Source organism: Esox lucius, chromosome 7, assembly GCF_011004845.1.
Source record: "Esox lucius isolate fEsoLuc1 chromosome 7, fEsoLuc1.pri, whole genome shotgun sequence".
Taxonomy (NCBI): Eukaryota; Metazoa; Chordata; class Actinopteri; order Esociformes; family Esocidae; genus Esox; species Esox lucius.
Window position 1 is genome coordinate 22,307,818 of NC_047575.1, and position 14,307 is coordinate 22,322,124.

Below are 14,307 nucleotides of genomic sequence, written 5' to 3' on the forward strand. Positions count from 1 at the left end.
TCTAAGCCTTTTCTTAAATCTCTTGAGCAAGTAAAGACACAAACTGAGAATAACATTTTCCAATTACATCCTAAAATTAGGTGAATATGTGTAAAATGTGCTGTTATTCCTACAGTATATTCAAGTTCAAGCGGGCAGACTGTACTTCAAAGTCTAAATTGTAATGAAGAGAAATACATGGAACGGGCACTGAGAGTTGTTAAGTGCCCTGGTCAAAGTTCTATTAAAAAGAGTGAGGGAAAAATCTAAACCAAAGGTCTAACCACTTTTTTGAGTGGTCAAATCTTGAGCAGCTTTCTTGGTGGGGGTTTGGGAGCAATGGGTGCTGGCCGTCATAATGTTGACGGCCTCTTTACCCTCCGTCTTCTGGCGTTACTACATGATTACTACATGATTTCATGTGTCATTTCATAGTTTTGATGTCTTCACTATTACTTTTAAAATAGCTCAACTTAGTAAATACACTTGAATGAGAATTAGTAATCTAACATTTTGACTGGTTCTGTATATCATTTGTTTATGTAATACACAATCTGTAGGCAAAATGTAATGTGAAACTTTATTTGTTGTATCACTTTATATGGTAAACATCACATCATTAGGTTGTTTCACATCACATAAAACATGCAACAATTCAAAACAGGATTTCAGTATTTACACAGCTCACAGGATGTTTAATTCCAAATGTCGTCTTTGTACCATTTTCATTTAAATATAGGGATTTAATGACTTACACATCATTGCATTCTGTTTTTATTTGCATTGTACACATCGTCCCAACTTTTCTGGAAATGGGGTTGTACATGCAATATAGAGTGTAGGGTTTAAAATAAAATGTTTTGAGTAACATATCTTGCCTTCCATTCTGAAGGGATAAGACAAACTACAAACATAAACAAAGGTAATAATGTCATTTTACAAGCTTCAAACCTCAGAATAATTATGTAGTTCTGAAGATGTTGTAAAAAGATGTTGTGATCTTTTTTATATAACTCAAGACTATAGGGGTGTTTTAATAGTTCATTGGCCATTCGTGAATGACATTGATACATTTAAACTGACTAACGTTTCTTACTGTTTGCGTTTGCCACTGGCAGTTTTAATAGCGTATTAGCCAATAATAAGCTTTACCGGTATCTACTAACTTACTGGTATAGTCACAAGAATTGAGCAATTGCTAGCGAGTCTGCCAAATAGCTATTTCATTTCATGTCATATAACGTATATTTTTATTTCATGGCATAACAACGTACCTTTCATTCGTGAATTACATTTATACAATAACTATCAATAAAGACGACGATAACTAACTTTTTCATCAAGTGAAAAGACGAGAGAATCGTGGAATCTACCAGAAATAATTAATAAATGTCGTTACTCTCAATAGATTCAAACGTAGGTCTTCCATATGAGAGACACTGTCTTTAACCACTAAGGAATCAAACGTTTCAGCAGTCGCTAGACTCCGTTGTGTTTAATAGGCTAATATCTACTAACGTCCTAGGAATAATCATAAGAATTTAGCAATTTCTAGCGAGACTGAAGATGAACTCCATGCCAGAAACGGTTGCAATATAACCATATAGTTTCAGCCATCGAAGTTTTCGCCAATATTCACAATGCGTACTTCGCTTCGCCTGCGAGGAGATACTCCTGTAGTTCACAAGTCCGCTTCTCTGAACCACTATGCTATTTAACAAGAGACAGTCAGTCCATCAGTCCATCAGTCGCTCTTCTTAACCGGCTCCGCTTACCCAGTCCGGCAAAAAAACTAATGTGAATAAGCACTCTCGACCACTCCAGCACAAGCCAAGTGCCCAATAAAGTTACCCGTATACTTTTGCAAATTAATAAGTGACTCAAGTCCCACTCAAGTCAAGCACAAACTATTGTCCTGAGGCTCAAAAAAAGAAAAATGCAATAACAGCGGGAAAAAAAGATTTTCCCCGTTAAGCATTTTTAATAAATCGCATGTGTTACCTGTAGCACAGACATCACTCATTCTCTTCACAGCATGTGAAAACCCTGTTTAGCTTGATGCAGATTAAGTTATTGATTTGGCCACTCAGTCAAGAACTTTTTCACTTTTTGGCCTGCAAAAAATCCTTTGTAGCCATGGCAGTGTATTTTTGGATCATTTTCCCGCCACTTAATGGATTTAGAGGCATGTGGTTATTTGTGCAGACAAAATGTTTTTGTACACTACAGAATATGTCCTGCTTTTGCCTGCAGCAGTTACATAATCAATTAACACTTTAAGTCATCCTGTTGTTTAGGCTGAGGAGCAATGTAGATGAAGGTCCACCCTTACCTTGTTGTTCATATGCAAAATTTAAAACTGCAATGATAAAACCTGGGTAAGATGATAATTTAGATTTGTGAGACTGTTCAGCTCTGTTTCATATTAGTATCAATTAGGGGAATATGTGTAAATTCTTGTTGATTTTATTATGGTTTTAGCTGTTTCTTAAAGTATTTTAGTGTGAAATCAAAATAAATACTAATAAAAATGTATTTTCATCCCACGACCCTGCTTCCAAAATAGTTGGGATGCTGTGTAAAATAAAAAATAAATAAAACAAATAAAAACAGAATGCAATAATGATCAAATTATTTATTCCTAAATTTAATTGAAAATAATACAAAGACATGAGAAATGTTATTGTTTTTGGAAAAATTCATGACCATTTTGAATTTAATCAGGTATCTCATCTGTTCAGAGAACTGCAGTAATGAAGGTTACCTTATGTTTCTTCAGAAATGGAACACATTTATGCTTCATAAAACTACCAAAAACTTCCAGTAAAAGCCAAAACACAAAATCACAATAACTTAGAATTTATTTTATTAAGAAATATGTTAAAAACGTAGTATATAAATAAATATTTAAATATAACAGGAATATTTCATAGAAAACATCTGTAAAAACACAGAAAAAAATAAATGAGGAAAATACATATTTTTCATTTTGCTACATTCATTGGTGTTACTTAAACAGCTCATGGAGGTTGATATGCTAACAGGGCAGGAAGTAACTGTTTCCTAGAACGCGGGATTGTCTCTTTGTCCGCATGTTGTACTCAAACACATTGGGACCACTGAAGAGGTAGGTGTATCCTGCAAAAACAGATAGTATTGAGAGGTTACAAACATACAACACTGAAGAATCAATAATCAACTAAATACAAAAGTACAAACGTATTCAGGTGAAATATATTCAATGAAAAAGATTTTCTTCATCAGTCCATATTCTTGGCTTGCAATGCACTGTTGTATATTAACATGCTCTATCACACTCACCTTGGACCTGTAAGGCTGCAGTCACTTTGCTTGTCATGCCTGGGAATCCTTCATCCACACGCTTTGGGAAACCCCTGTCCATCTTTTTCTTTTCTTCATTGTAACTATGGTAACAGAAACAGCAATGAGATTGTGAGATTCTTATTATCAAAATCAGATGGCACTATAAAGTAGTGTATAACAAGACTCAACTAACCTGTAGTAGTATTCACCAACAAAGAACAAGGTCTTTCCAGAATCTTCATCGTACAGGGCAGCATCCACTTTCTTCACAGTACTTGGTAGACCCATCTTTTTCAAGTTCTTTGGATAGCCATGGACTATGTCATATCCGTTGAGAGCCCAGACCTGATGATCTGAAGGAACAGAGACATTATTACTGAGATTACGGGTTCAGTTATTCAGGTGGTATTAATTAAAGCCATATAGTAAATAAGAATAGTGCTCATTCTAGTAGCCGGTTGAGTAGTATGGAATGTCAAACAAATTAACATTAGATTTTTAAATAATATGTAAATAAAGTATTTGACCTTGAAAATATGTATGAATAGCAGTACTTTATTTGAACTCTCATTTCAGTCATTGGATTTTGCACAAAGTTGATGATTTCACAATAAGAAATATTTGGAAATACAATAAAAATGTATTTCCAAATATTTATTTCCATAAAAAACACTTTAATTTCAGAATAATGCGGTGTGTCCAAAGGTAAGTCATGCTTTTCTTTTATTTTGTGAAAATAAACAATTTGAAATACAATGAATTATTGTGCAATTATCAATGAATTAAATATTGTCAAATGTTTTAGGATATTCAAAAATCTATAATGGAAAAAGTTATAAATTAGTGTTGCTTTTTTAGACATCTGTATGTATTTAATAGTTGTATTTTGAGTTGTTTGATACTGCATAGTGTAGTAATATTCAGAGGTGGGGGACTCGAGTCACATGACTTGACTCGAGTCTGACTGGAGTCACAATTTTCAGGACTTGCTTGATTAAAGTATGAAAATGACTTGACTTTGACTTGAGAACAAGTTACTTGAGACTTGACTTGAAGTGGAAGACTCGACAATGATTTGAACTTATAATAAACAAACAGCGATAAAAATATTTTATGTTGTGACATCAGCACCACTAATCAGCGTATGTGCCTTTAACGCTGCACAATTCAAACCGCGCCAAACATGGCAGACAGTAACGTTAGTCGAGCTCCACAAATAGTATCGTTTGGATACAAGGACTTTGAACTGGACCGTGTGAATAAAAAAAGATTTGCCAGATGCAAAAATATGCAACGTCAAATTTCATTCGTCATTTTTAAAAACCACAAGGAAAGGTAAGAAAGTAATCTCTTTATATTCAGTTTCATTAAGATCTATAACGATTAAGTTACTAATGTAATGAATTAATCTTTTGTTTGTCATAATTTGGCCTTGGTTGCATATTATGTTTTTTTTTTTTTCTTGTTAGAAATGTGACCATTATCATTACTGAATATGGCTGGTAAATAGATGTAAGGACATTTGACTATAACAGTGGCATAGCCTGAATTTTAATGTTGATGGGCATCTTAAAATGAGCGGGCATGTATATTATTACACGTAGGCTATAATGTCTGTATTAAATGTGCGCATTTTCAAGTGTTTGTGGACTGCGTGTGGAAACTAAAAAGCATTGTGCGTACACCATAACAGTTAACTTACCTGCATGAAAGGCTAACATGGAGGCGCCGATGTGATTACTAGCACCTAAACATTTCGAAGAGTTTTTTTTTTTATTCATACAGACAAGAATAATTACAGCGTAATTACATATTAGGCAGTTTTTCAGTCACAATAATTAGTTTATAAGGTTGTTATTATTAGCCGTTATAACATGGATTGGCTGAATTCCAGTGCAGAATGCGTGTTATTTCTTGATAACAGACCGTTGCCATGAAAAACAGCGCGTTGCTATGGACGCAGCAGGATTCTAACCAGAGACGGAACGGACTATTTTCTTTAGAGGAAGCAATACAAACATTTTTAAATCAATAAATTCCTTTTGAAATCTATATTTTGTGTAAAATTATTCATTTATTTGGTAGGTAGCCATGTAATAAGCGGGATAAGGTATAGCGAGGCGGTTGTTATAGCGAATACAACCCCTTCAGGCTGATTCAAGATCCCTCCGCTTCGTCCCCCCAAAAAATGTTACCGCGGAGGAGAAAAATATTTGATTTTGAAATCGAGCTTCGCACCGAGCGCACGTCAGAAACAGAGGACAGTGTGTGTGTGTGTGTTCATCTCTTTAGTACTGTGACTTGACTTGACTTGAAACTTATAAGGACTCGACTTGACTTGCTTAGGGTGAACCCTTGACTTGACTTGACTTGCTTGATTTATCTGAACTGTGACTTGAGACTTGACTCGAGACTTGATGGTTAAGACTTGAGACTTGCTTGGACTTGACCATGTGTGACTTGTCCCCATCTCTGGTAATATTCAGTGACTTTAGTGCTACTATATATTTTAGCCAGGATGAAAGTAATGTTTTGACTTATTTGAAGCCATTGATGACTTTGCCATACCTTTGAAGAGGAACACTTTGTCAGATAGCAGGCTCTCATACGCAGCATCAATGTTCTCAGGGAGTTTGGGCCAGAAGGTCTTGATGAGGTTCTGCTGTGTTTGGCTGCTCTGGGAGTAACTACGCCAGAAGAGTCTGAGAATGGATGGAGGACATTAGAACATTCATCATAGATGAGCAGGTTAAATTATTCTTGCAAGAACTTATGATATGCTTTACAGTTTTTTTGCTCTAAGTTATTCAAAGTCACTGAATATCTGATCTACATTACATTATAATGTGATGTACCTGCCCTTGAAGAACATCTTCTCTCCACGCAGTGTTGTGACAGCATCCAGAACCAGGGTGGGGTCACATGCATCAGGGGTGGAAGGGGGTGTAGGGCCTGGCTTGTCTGGATTGGGTTTCACATCTGGGTTTGGGCCTGGATGACACCGAAACACATTAATACAACATTAATTAATACATTTTACATATAGGTCACATAATTGACTTACTTGGAGATCATTAATATAGTACTTTGTCTGACTATGTTTTGTTGATCATATAAAAAGTAAACAAAGGGACATACAACCGTAATAATCAAAAGCAGGAATGATGAATACTGACCATAGATGGACTGGATACCATTGATGTCATCGCGGGGAAGTGAGAAGGTTCTGGGGTCTGTGTAGCTGTATATTGGGTACATCAGTGCTCCAGGGTCATTGGAGTGGCTGAGACCGAGGGAATGACCCAACTCATGGGCAGCCACCAAGAACAGGTTGTACCCTGTATCAACATAACACATTATTACACATCTGCTTTACCTAATTACACATAAGTAATGATCCATATTATTGTGATATGGGGTACCTCTGTTTGAGCTGAAGCTGAAGTCCTCATCATCATCAAAATGAGCATCTCCTCCAATGTTGGCGCCAGGGGCAAATGCATGGGCCAGGGTGCCATCAGGTCCATCAAAGGGGTAGAAATCACCGTGATCTATGCAAACAAGAGAAATCATAGCATGACCCATCGGAGATAAGAAGAAATGCACAGTGTTACAGACTATCAGTTAATATTATTAGCGGTTCATGTAAATCTAACATTGATAATTATAACATGGACTTGGTAGATGTTCCCAATCTTGGCAAGACATAATACAAGAACCTTCTGATTGATCAAACAGGGACCATTATTGGACCAGCTAATTTTGGAAGCTCACGCCACTCAACTCATTTGATGTAGATTGTTTTATGTCGGTACATGGGCCCATCTCCTCACAACAAGCGTATTTGCCATTGGGATTCATTAGCTCCCTTATGATGGATTTTTAGCCATTTTGAATTTGTGACAAACGCTTTATAGGCTACTCCTATACAACCAAAGCCCAGTGATATTTTACATCTAATGACCAGTGTCTCACAAAATGAAACATCAAAGGCGAGTATGTAAAAAAGCATGGCTGCCACCAAACATAAAATTTACAATTGCATGTGGACATTACGGCATATACATCAGACACTAATTATCATATCTATCAGTTAATGGAAATGGCTAATACTCTATTCAGATAACATATACAAGTATATTCAAAATGGCCACACAATGGAGCCACAATGGTCACACAGTGATATATCTTGATGTTTTATTCAGTGCGATTAAATTCAGTACACATGCTATTAAATCTAGCTAATTGATAAACCATGGTCGAATGAGGTTATCTTTGGACAGGAAAAACTTGTACAGTTTAACAACTGGGTGGACACCCTCAAACCACGGTATTGTAACAATATAATTTTAATAATAGCTTATTACACTAGCTTTTAAAAACATTAGAAACCTACACACATATTTTTGTTATTTCTAAATAATTAATACATTCTGTGTCAGTTGGTCACATTAATATTCTGTAAGATAGAATTCAAGTTCCTTACCTTTTGCTCCAAAAGAAATCATGATGTCAGCAGTGCCACTGTAGATGCGGGTGAACCTCAGGGGAGAAACCTTGGCCCACACTTGCAGTGCTCTCTCTAGGGAGTTGTCTACCTCAGCTTCAGACATGTCAGGAGTGTAGTTCTCAATCCTGAAGAACACAATATACCAACAGTCAATGTTAGAAAAACAGTCTTCAATGTTAGAGGTTACAAAAACAAAATAATACCATCTACAATCACTAGATACTTGCCTTTGTCATCACACTACTAACACGATTGAATTAAAAAGTAACCAATGGATTTTTGTTATTTCTAATGTTTTCTCAAAGTTTTAGAAACATTTGATTGTTATTGGAGTTGAACTAAATGTAAAAATAACAACTTTACCGAATGTTTACTCAACTTTCTCACTCATCTCACCTGTAAGTAAGCTGGTTCGTTTGCCACTTAAGGTTATCGAAGGTGGAGAAACGACCGAGGTGGACATCAGGTACCCCACAACGTGGCTTCTTCATCATTGTTACAGTCTCAGTGTCCAATGATCCTGTCACCTTTAGGCCAAAAAACCTCTGCATCTCGCTGACTTTCCTGCTCCTCTGGCTGGGCCCCCGTCTGACTGACGGACCTGTCTCCTCTGTCAGGTTGTAGAAACTCTTAAGGTAGGTCTATAGAAAAAAACAGACAGCATTATGTTAATATGTTGGTAAACAATGGTGTTAAATATTTTGTGTACAAGGCATAGCAATATTCATTAATACACAGTGACTGTAATGTGTTCTGAATAGAAAGTAACAAAGCATGTGTTTAAAGAGTTATTGCATTTGAAGTCAACTAATTTGATTTATTGATTTTCCTTCATTTAACCAGCTAATTTGATGAGATCACATTTTATTTTATACTTAAGACCTGACCAAGCCAAATGAAGTTACATGTGCACTTCTGTTGCATTATAATAAATTCAGTTGTAAAAAGTCATAAAGTCCCTGCAGACAGAAAACATACCTCTGCAACAGCTTCATCTTCTTCAGTAGGTGGCGATATTGGCAACGAGTAAACTACTTTTGCCAGACTTAGTAGTAAGCACAGATTGAAAGTCTTCATGATGATTCTTCCACATGTGTGTCTTGTTTTTGTGGTGTGTGGCCAGGAGACGTCTTATATACCTTTGAGTCCCAAGGTGTTGAGCAATATTACTTAGTCAACGATTTAAATAACTCAATCATAAAATAAGAGGAAGCTTATCCTGTTAATGGCAGACAATCTAATGTTTTACAACACAGGAAAGAGAGACAAAAGAATGAATTAATGTACAGTATTTACCCATTCTAATGTCATAGAATTGATAGTGTGAGGTGCGAGGGAAGCGAGTGCGTAAAAGGCGAGGCAAAAATGAATTAAACAAAACAGAAAATAACGTTGAGTTACATTTTTGAAAGACCACACAGGTCTTATATACCTTTAAATCCCAGGGAGTTGAGCAATCCAAGGGAGCTGCTTCATCAATGGTAAAACCCCCTCATAGAGAAATGAAATCCAGGTGATGGCAAATATACTGTAATATTCACAAAAAATTTAAAGAAAGATAAAATCTATACTTAATATAATTAAAAATAGTAGATTTATTATTTACCCCAGAGTCAACTAATTGATGGAACTTTACTTCAATTTATCAAATGTCTCAATGGTAATTTGACTTTTCGTAATTCATTGTAGTACACATTTTAGAAAATGAAAAATGTATTCAGACTTAAAGAGTATGCAATACATTTTAACAAGCTACTAATCAGCTACATATTTGGTATATTGATGTATTATACAGAATCCTGTTGATGTACCAGTTTTGCTAACATATTAATCCATGTTTCATATTTGAAATTACTGAAAAAAGTAAATGTTTAAATAAGTGATACTGATTTAATCAAAAACACCAATGTAATGGACTGAGCCACTGTTTTCACTATTTCACAGACACTAGACCCAAATAAATGTAATCTAATGGCACATGATGCCCATTTTTCCACAACAATTGAACTATAGGGCTCAACTGTGATCACTCAAAATTGACAAGTCACGCCAAGATTAATAGCATCTAGCTGAAACGTCTCTCTCAGAGCAGTACTACACTACCTACTGCTAACATCTCTCTTGGGAACAGTCTTTTCTCAGAACAGTACCACACTACCTACTGCTAACATCTCTCTTGGGAACAGTCTTTTCTCAGAACAGTACCACACTACCTACTGCTAACATCTCTCTTGGGAACAGTCTTTTCTCAGAACAGTACTACACTATCTACTGCTAACATCCCTCTTGGGAACAGTCTTTTCTCAGAACAGTACTGCACCACTTAATGGTGACATCTCTCAGTATAAATGTACAGCTCCGGAAAAAATGTATAGACCTCTGCACCTTTTTCTTTCTTTTCCAAATAAGTCAAAAATGGAAGGTTTTGAGTGAGGAACAAAAGGGTTAAAATTAAGAGACCACTGCAAATTGAACACTTCTGTTCCTCACTCAAAACTTTCCTTTTTAACTTTTTTGGAAAAATGGAAAAATGTCTCTTAGTCCATAGTGCATGTCTCTGGAAGAGACGTGGCCATTTATGTATATTAAACATAAACCTTTTAAGCTAAAGACAACTAACTCACATTCTTAAAGGAACCGTATGTAGGATTGTGGCCAGAACTGGTACTACAATCACTTCAAAAATACTGTTGAGCGGTGTATCCCCTCCCCCTTCCCCCTGACTCGAGGTTGCCAGACAAGCTGCAGGATTGGGCAGAAACGTAGGCTGCTTCTACGAGCTTCCAATGGCAAGTGACGACGAGTCGTACACAGTAAGTTTTTTTTCTGTTAATTATGTTTATGCTTAATTAACAGAAAGAGATATTTTGCGAAGTAATTATGTATTGCAAAATTTTACTAATTGTCATTAGTCAAATATAATCGTAAAGATGTATGCTCGTATGTGACAGTACATTGTTAGAACAGTAGCTGTTAGTCTAACTTGTAACGTTAGGTATCTGTCATTTACGTAAGTACAAGCACAAGCCTATGTCACTATGTGTAACCGATATCAAAGATAAAGCTATTCATTTAGCTGACGCTATAAGTGAAAGCGGCCAGCTGTATTTTTTTACTTACCCTGCAGCACACGTCCATAACGCTAAAATATGTGATGTGAAAGATTACATGACATTCTACCATTTTTGGCTGTAGAACTTGCATGAAAAACAAGTAGGCTACAAAACGTTCCAAGTGGGCCAACTTTTTTTAACGTCATAGGCTACACTGTGCTTTTCGTTAGTGTTATGGACATTAGAAAAAGTTATTTTACCTTGGAATTGCGCCTAATGCTTCCAAACCAACACTAACATAGTGCATAGCCCAAAAGGTAGAGAATGTTTATTTTGAGTTAGGCTTCTGTCTCAATTACGTTTCAAATTGCCATAATGGGCGTGCTAATGTTGTTTTCCTCAGTGTCTCAGCATAAGGTCAGAGAAACGGGCTCTGATAATGCATTGCTAATGTTAGCATACGTCCATATGAGCTAACGTAACATTACTTTGCACGAACATGCATAACTTTGTTCTACTATCATGAATATATGAAATGTCCATTGACATCAAGTACAAGTTAGTCAAACATAGATGAATCTTACCTGTCCAGGAGAAAATTAGCAACGTTGGCGTCTGTCTTCGAATTCTTCTCCGTTTTCAGCCGTCTCCATCTTTCAAAGGCATCTCCTATACAAATTCTTGTCTTATTTCGGACTTTGTCACGACGTATTTCGGAATTATAACGAGGTCTTTTAGATTTCGTAACGTTAGACATTATTTATCCGACTAGAGTTAGGGTAGGTTAGAGCAGAGCTGGCAACCCGGATCCTGAAACACTACTGACTTCGTGATAGGTAGATAGGTGGAGGGTGGCACATCAGGCCAAAACACAACATGACAACATCAGTTGAGGGCTGCAAATCTCACTTTTAAATGACAATATCCTGGCCAGACTACTGTTGTCAGTAATATAAGTATTTGAAATGAACATGATTTCTTAATGTCTAGTGACACATCAGGGCCATTTTAGGATTAATTGAAATAGATTTCTTACATACGGTTCCTTTAACTTCAAAATTCCTAAAACGGAAGTGAGAAATATTTATACCATGGGTTCATAAAGTATTTGGACACATTCATGTTTTTCAGGTTATATTAATTTACAGTGTTATTCTTTTACAGTCTATATGTAATGGAATACATCTTGAGTGGAAAATTATCAACATCAGTGGATAACGTAAAATATATATAACTTATATATACATTACCCTCTTCAATTAAATAAATTAACATTATCATTTGTAGCAGTGTTATCATTTGGGTCCTGGGGACCCAAAGGGGTACATGTTTTTGTTTTTGCCCAGGCACTCACACACCTTATGGAAAACACTCACACACACAATGGAAAACAACATGGATATTGAAACAACAAGGCCTGATGGTGGCTCTTTACTCACCAAGAGCTCACTGCGAGCCTTGTTGCTAGCAAAGTCACTGACCACCTTTCTAGCTAACTCACTTTCAATGGACAGCATGGCAAGACTGCAAAGCCTGTCCTGGGACACAGTGGACCTCAAGTAGTTTATTTGAGCAGTTTTAGCTTACTGAAAGAGTTCTCGTCACCAGCAACAGTCACAGGCAGTGTGCAAAATAAAAATACATAAAGGTCCTATTTTAACATTGGCCGTGACTTACTGAGTCACTCAATGCTTCAAACTGTCCAGCATCCAATGCAGACTACAGGCTGTTTTTGTTTCATATAATGATCATTATGTGGAGGAATAATTAGTGATTGTTTTCTTATCATTGAAAGGGATTTAATCATTTTCCTTTTTTGATGGACCTCGTAAGCGGAGCCGGCCACAAAGAGTAAATGACGCTTACTGACTGACTGACTGATTGACTGACTGACTACCCCTTGTTAAATAGCATAGTGTTTAGAGATGTGGACTGCCATGCAAGGGACCTGTGTTTGAGCCTCACCACAGCCAAAACAAATTATGCATTAGGATTTTTTTAGGATGTTCAGGGTTCCCAGGCTACAACCTTCACTAGCTATGTTGTAGTAAGCATAAATGCATTTAAATTTATATTGCAACTATTTCTTGTTGATTTTCGAAGTATGCATCCGTGCATGCTTTTTGGGGTAGTATACAGTAGATCACAACCCCTTACGCAGTAAAGGAGGGGTTTCCACGATTTTCTCGTCTTTTCACTTGATGAAAAAGTCAGTTATTATCACCTATATTGATAGTTATTGTATCAATGTCATTCACGAATGAAAGAAAATCAAATGTTGTTATGCCATGAAATGAAATAGCTTTGGCTGTGTAAAGTTAATCTTCAGACTCGCTAGCAATTGCTAAATTCTTATGACTATTCCAAGTAGTAATTTAGTAGATACTAGAAAGCCTATTACTGGCTAATAAACTGTATAAACAGCCATGCAGTTCATACATTGGTGGTAAAAGAAACAGTCTGTCACATGGACCAAACGTCAGTGCCGTTAATCCAACAGTCTTATTCCTACTTTGTTGATTTGTCCTTCCTGACACCTGGTTTGTCTGAGCTGATGGGGCTACCTTGGCCCCCACTGTGTATGTCCGTTGAGATTAGGATGTCCCACAGAATTGAGACACCAGACAACACGGCGCCTTCACAAACCTTCCAAAACACATCTTTCATTACACTACAGTTTACCTGGCTTGAGAATAGGGGCGCACCGCCCACTGTGCAGTACTGCTTGCACAAACATTATATGTTATCAGTCCATCAGATTTTTGTTGTTTGAAGCCCTTTTTACACAAGCAGATATCACAAAGTGCTATTACAAGCTGTAATGGCAAACTGTTTTGACATTTCTTTTCATTTCTTTTTTGAAGTCATTATTTAAAAGCTGCTTGTACTTATTCTTGAGTTACTTGTAACTATTCTAATTGTTACTAATGACTACTAGTTTTTTTTGTAAAATATTTTTTGTAGTTGCTGTAGTGTCATATGTTGAATTATATATTAAGGTAGCTCCTATTACCAGTAAAAACACGTTGCTAAAGAGATAATTAGAACAATTCAAGTGTCTTTAGCACTGGCAAAACATTCTGTTCTTCAAATGAGTATATTCAACAATCACCAATAGGCCTTCCATCCTCAAAAGCTGCCTTGGGTAGCCTAGGTACAAATGTCATTATTGCGATTCGACAGAATGAAATAGTCAATAATAAACTTCCCCTGACTCAAACATGTTGAGCCATAGAGTATACAAAGTGTATGAAGTGTTTGCTTGTATCTGTAAGTTGGCTCAACCTGCATGGGATGTCAGATTGATTAGGACAAAATATGAGGGTGGATAACATAAGACCTCCAACCAGTTTCTAAAAATATGCTCTCTAAAATTACACTTACAGGAATTCTTCCATTCTTCCACATCAATCATCTCCCATTAATTTTTGCCAGACCGTG

At 36.4% G+C, this 14,307-nt stretch overlaps 1 protein-coding gene across 1 annotated transcript; it reads right to left on the minus strand.

The window, feature by feature from the left end:
* Positions 1-2,902: 2,902 nt before the first annotated feature.
* LOC109615890 (collagenase 3-like) lies at positions 2,903-8,918 on the minus strand. The gene is made up of 10 exons (XM_029121084.2): positions 8,792-8,918; positions 8,210-8,454; positions 7,790-7,938; positions 6,726-6,854; positions 6,480-6,641; positions 6,159-6,294; positions 5,872-6,005; positions 3,497-3,656; positions 3,301-3,404; positions 2,903-3,117 (listed from the first exon to the last, which is right to left on the minus strand). The coding sequence occupies exons 1-10, from the start codon at positions 8,888-8,890 to the stop codon at positions 3,017-3,019; spliced, it is 1,419 nt and encodes a 472-aa protein (XP_028976917.2). The 5' UTR covers positions 8,891-8,918; the 3' UTR covers positions 2,903-3,016.
* Between the last annotated feature and the right edge of the window lie 5,389 nt (positions 8,919-14,307).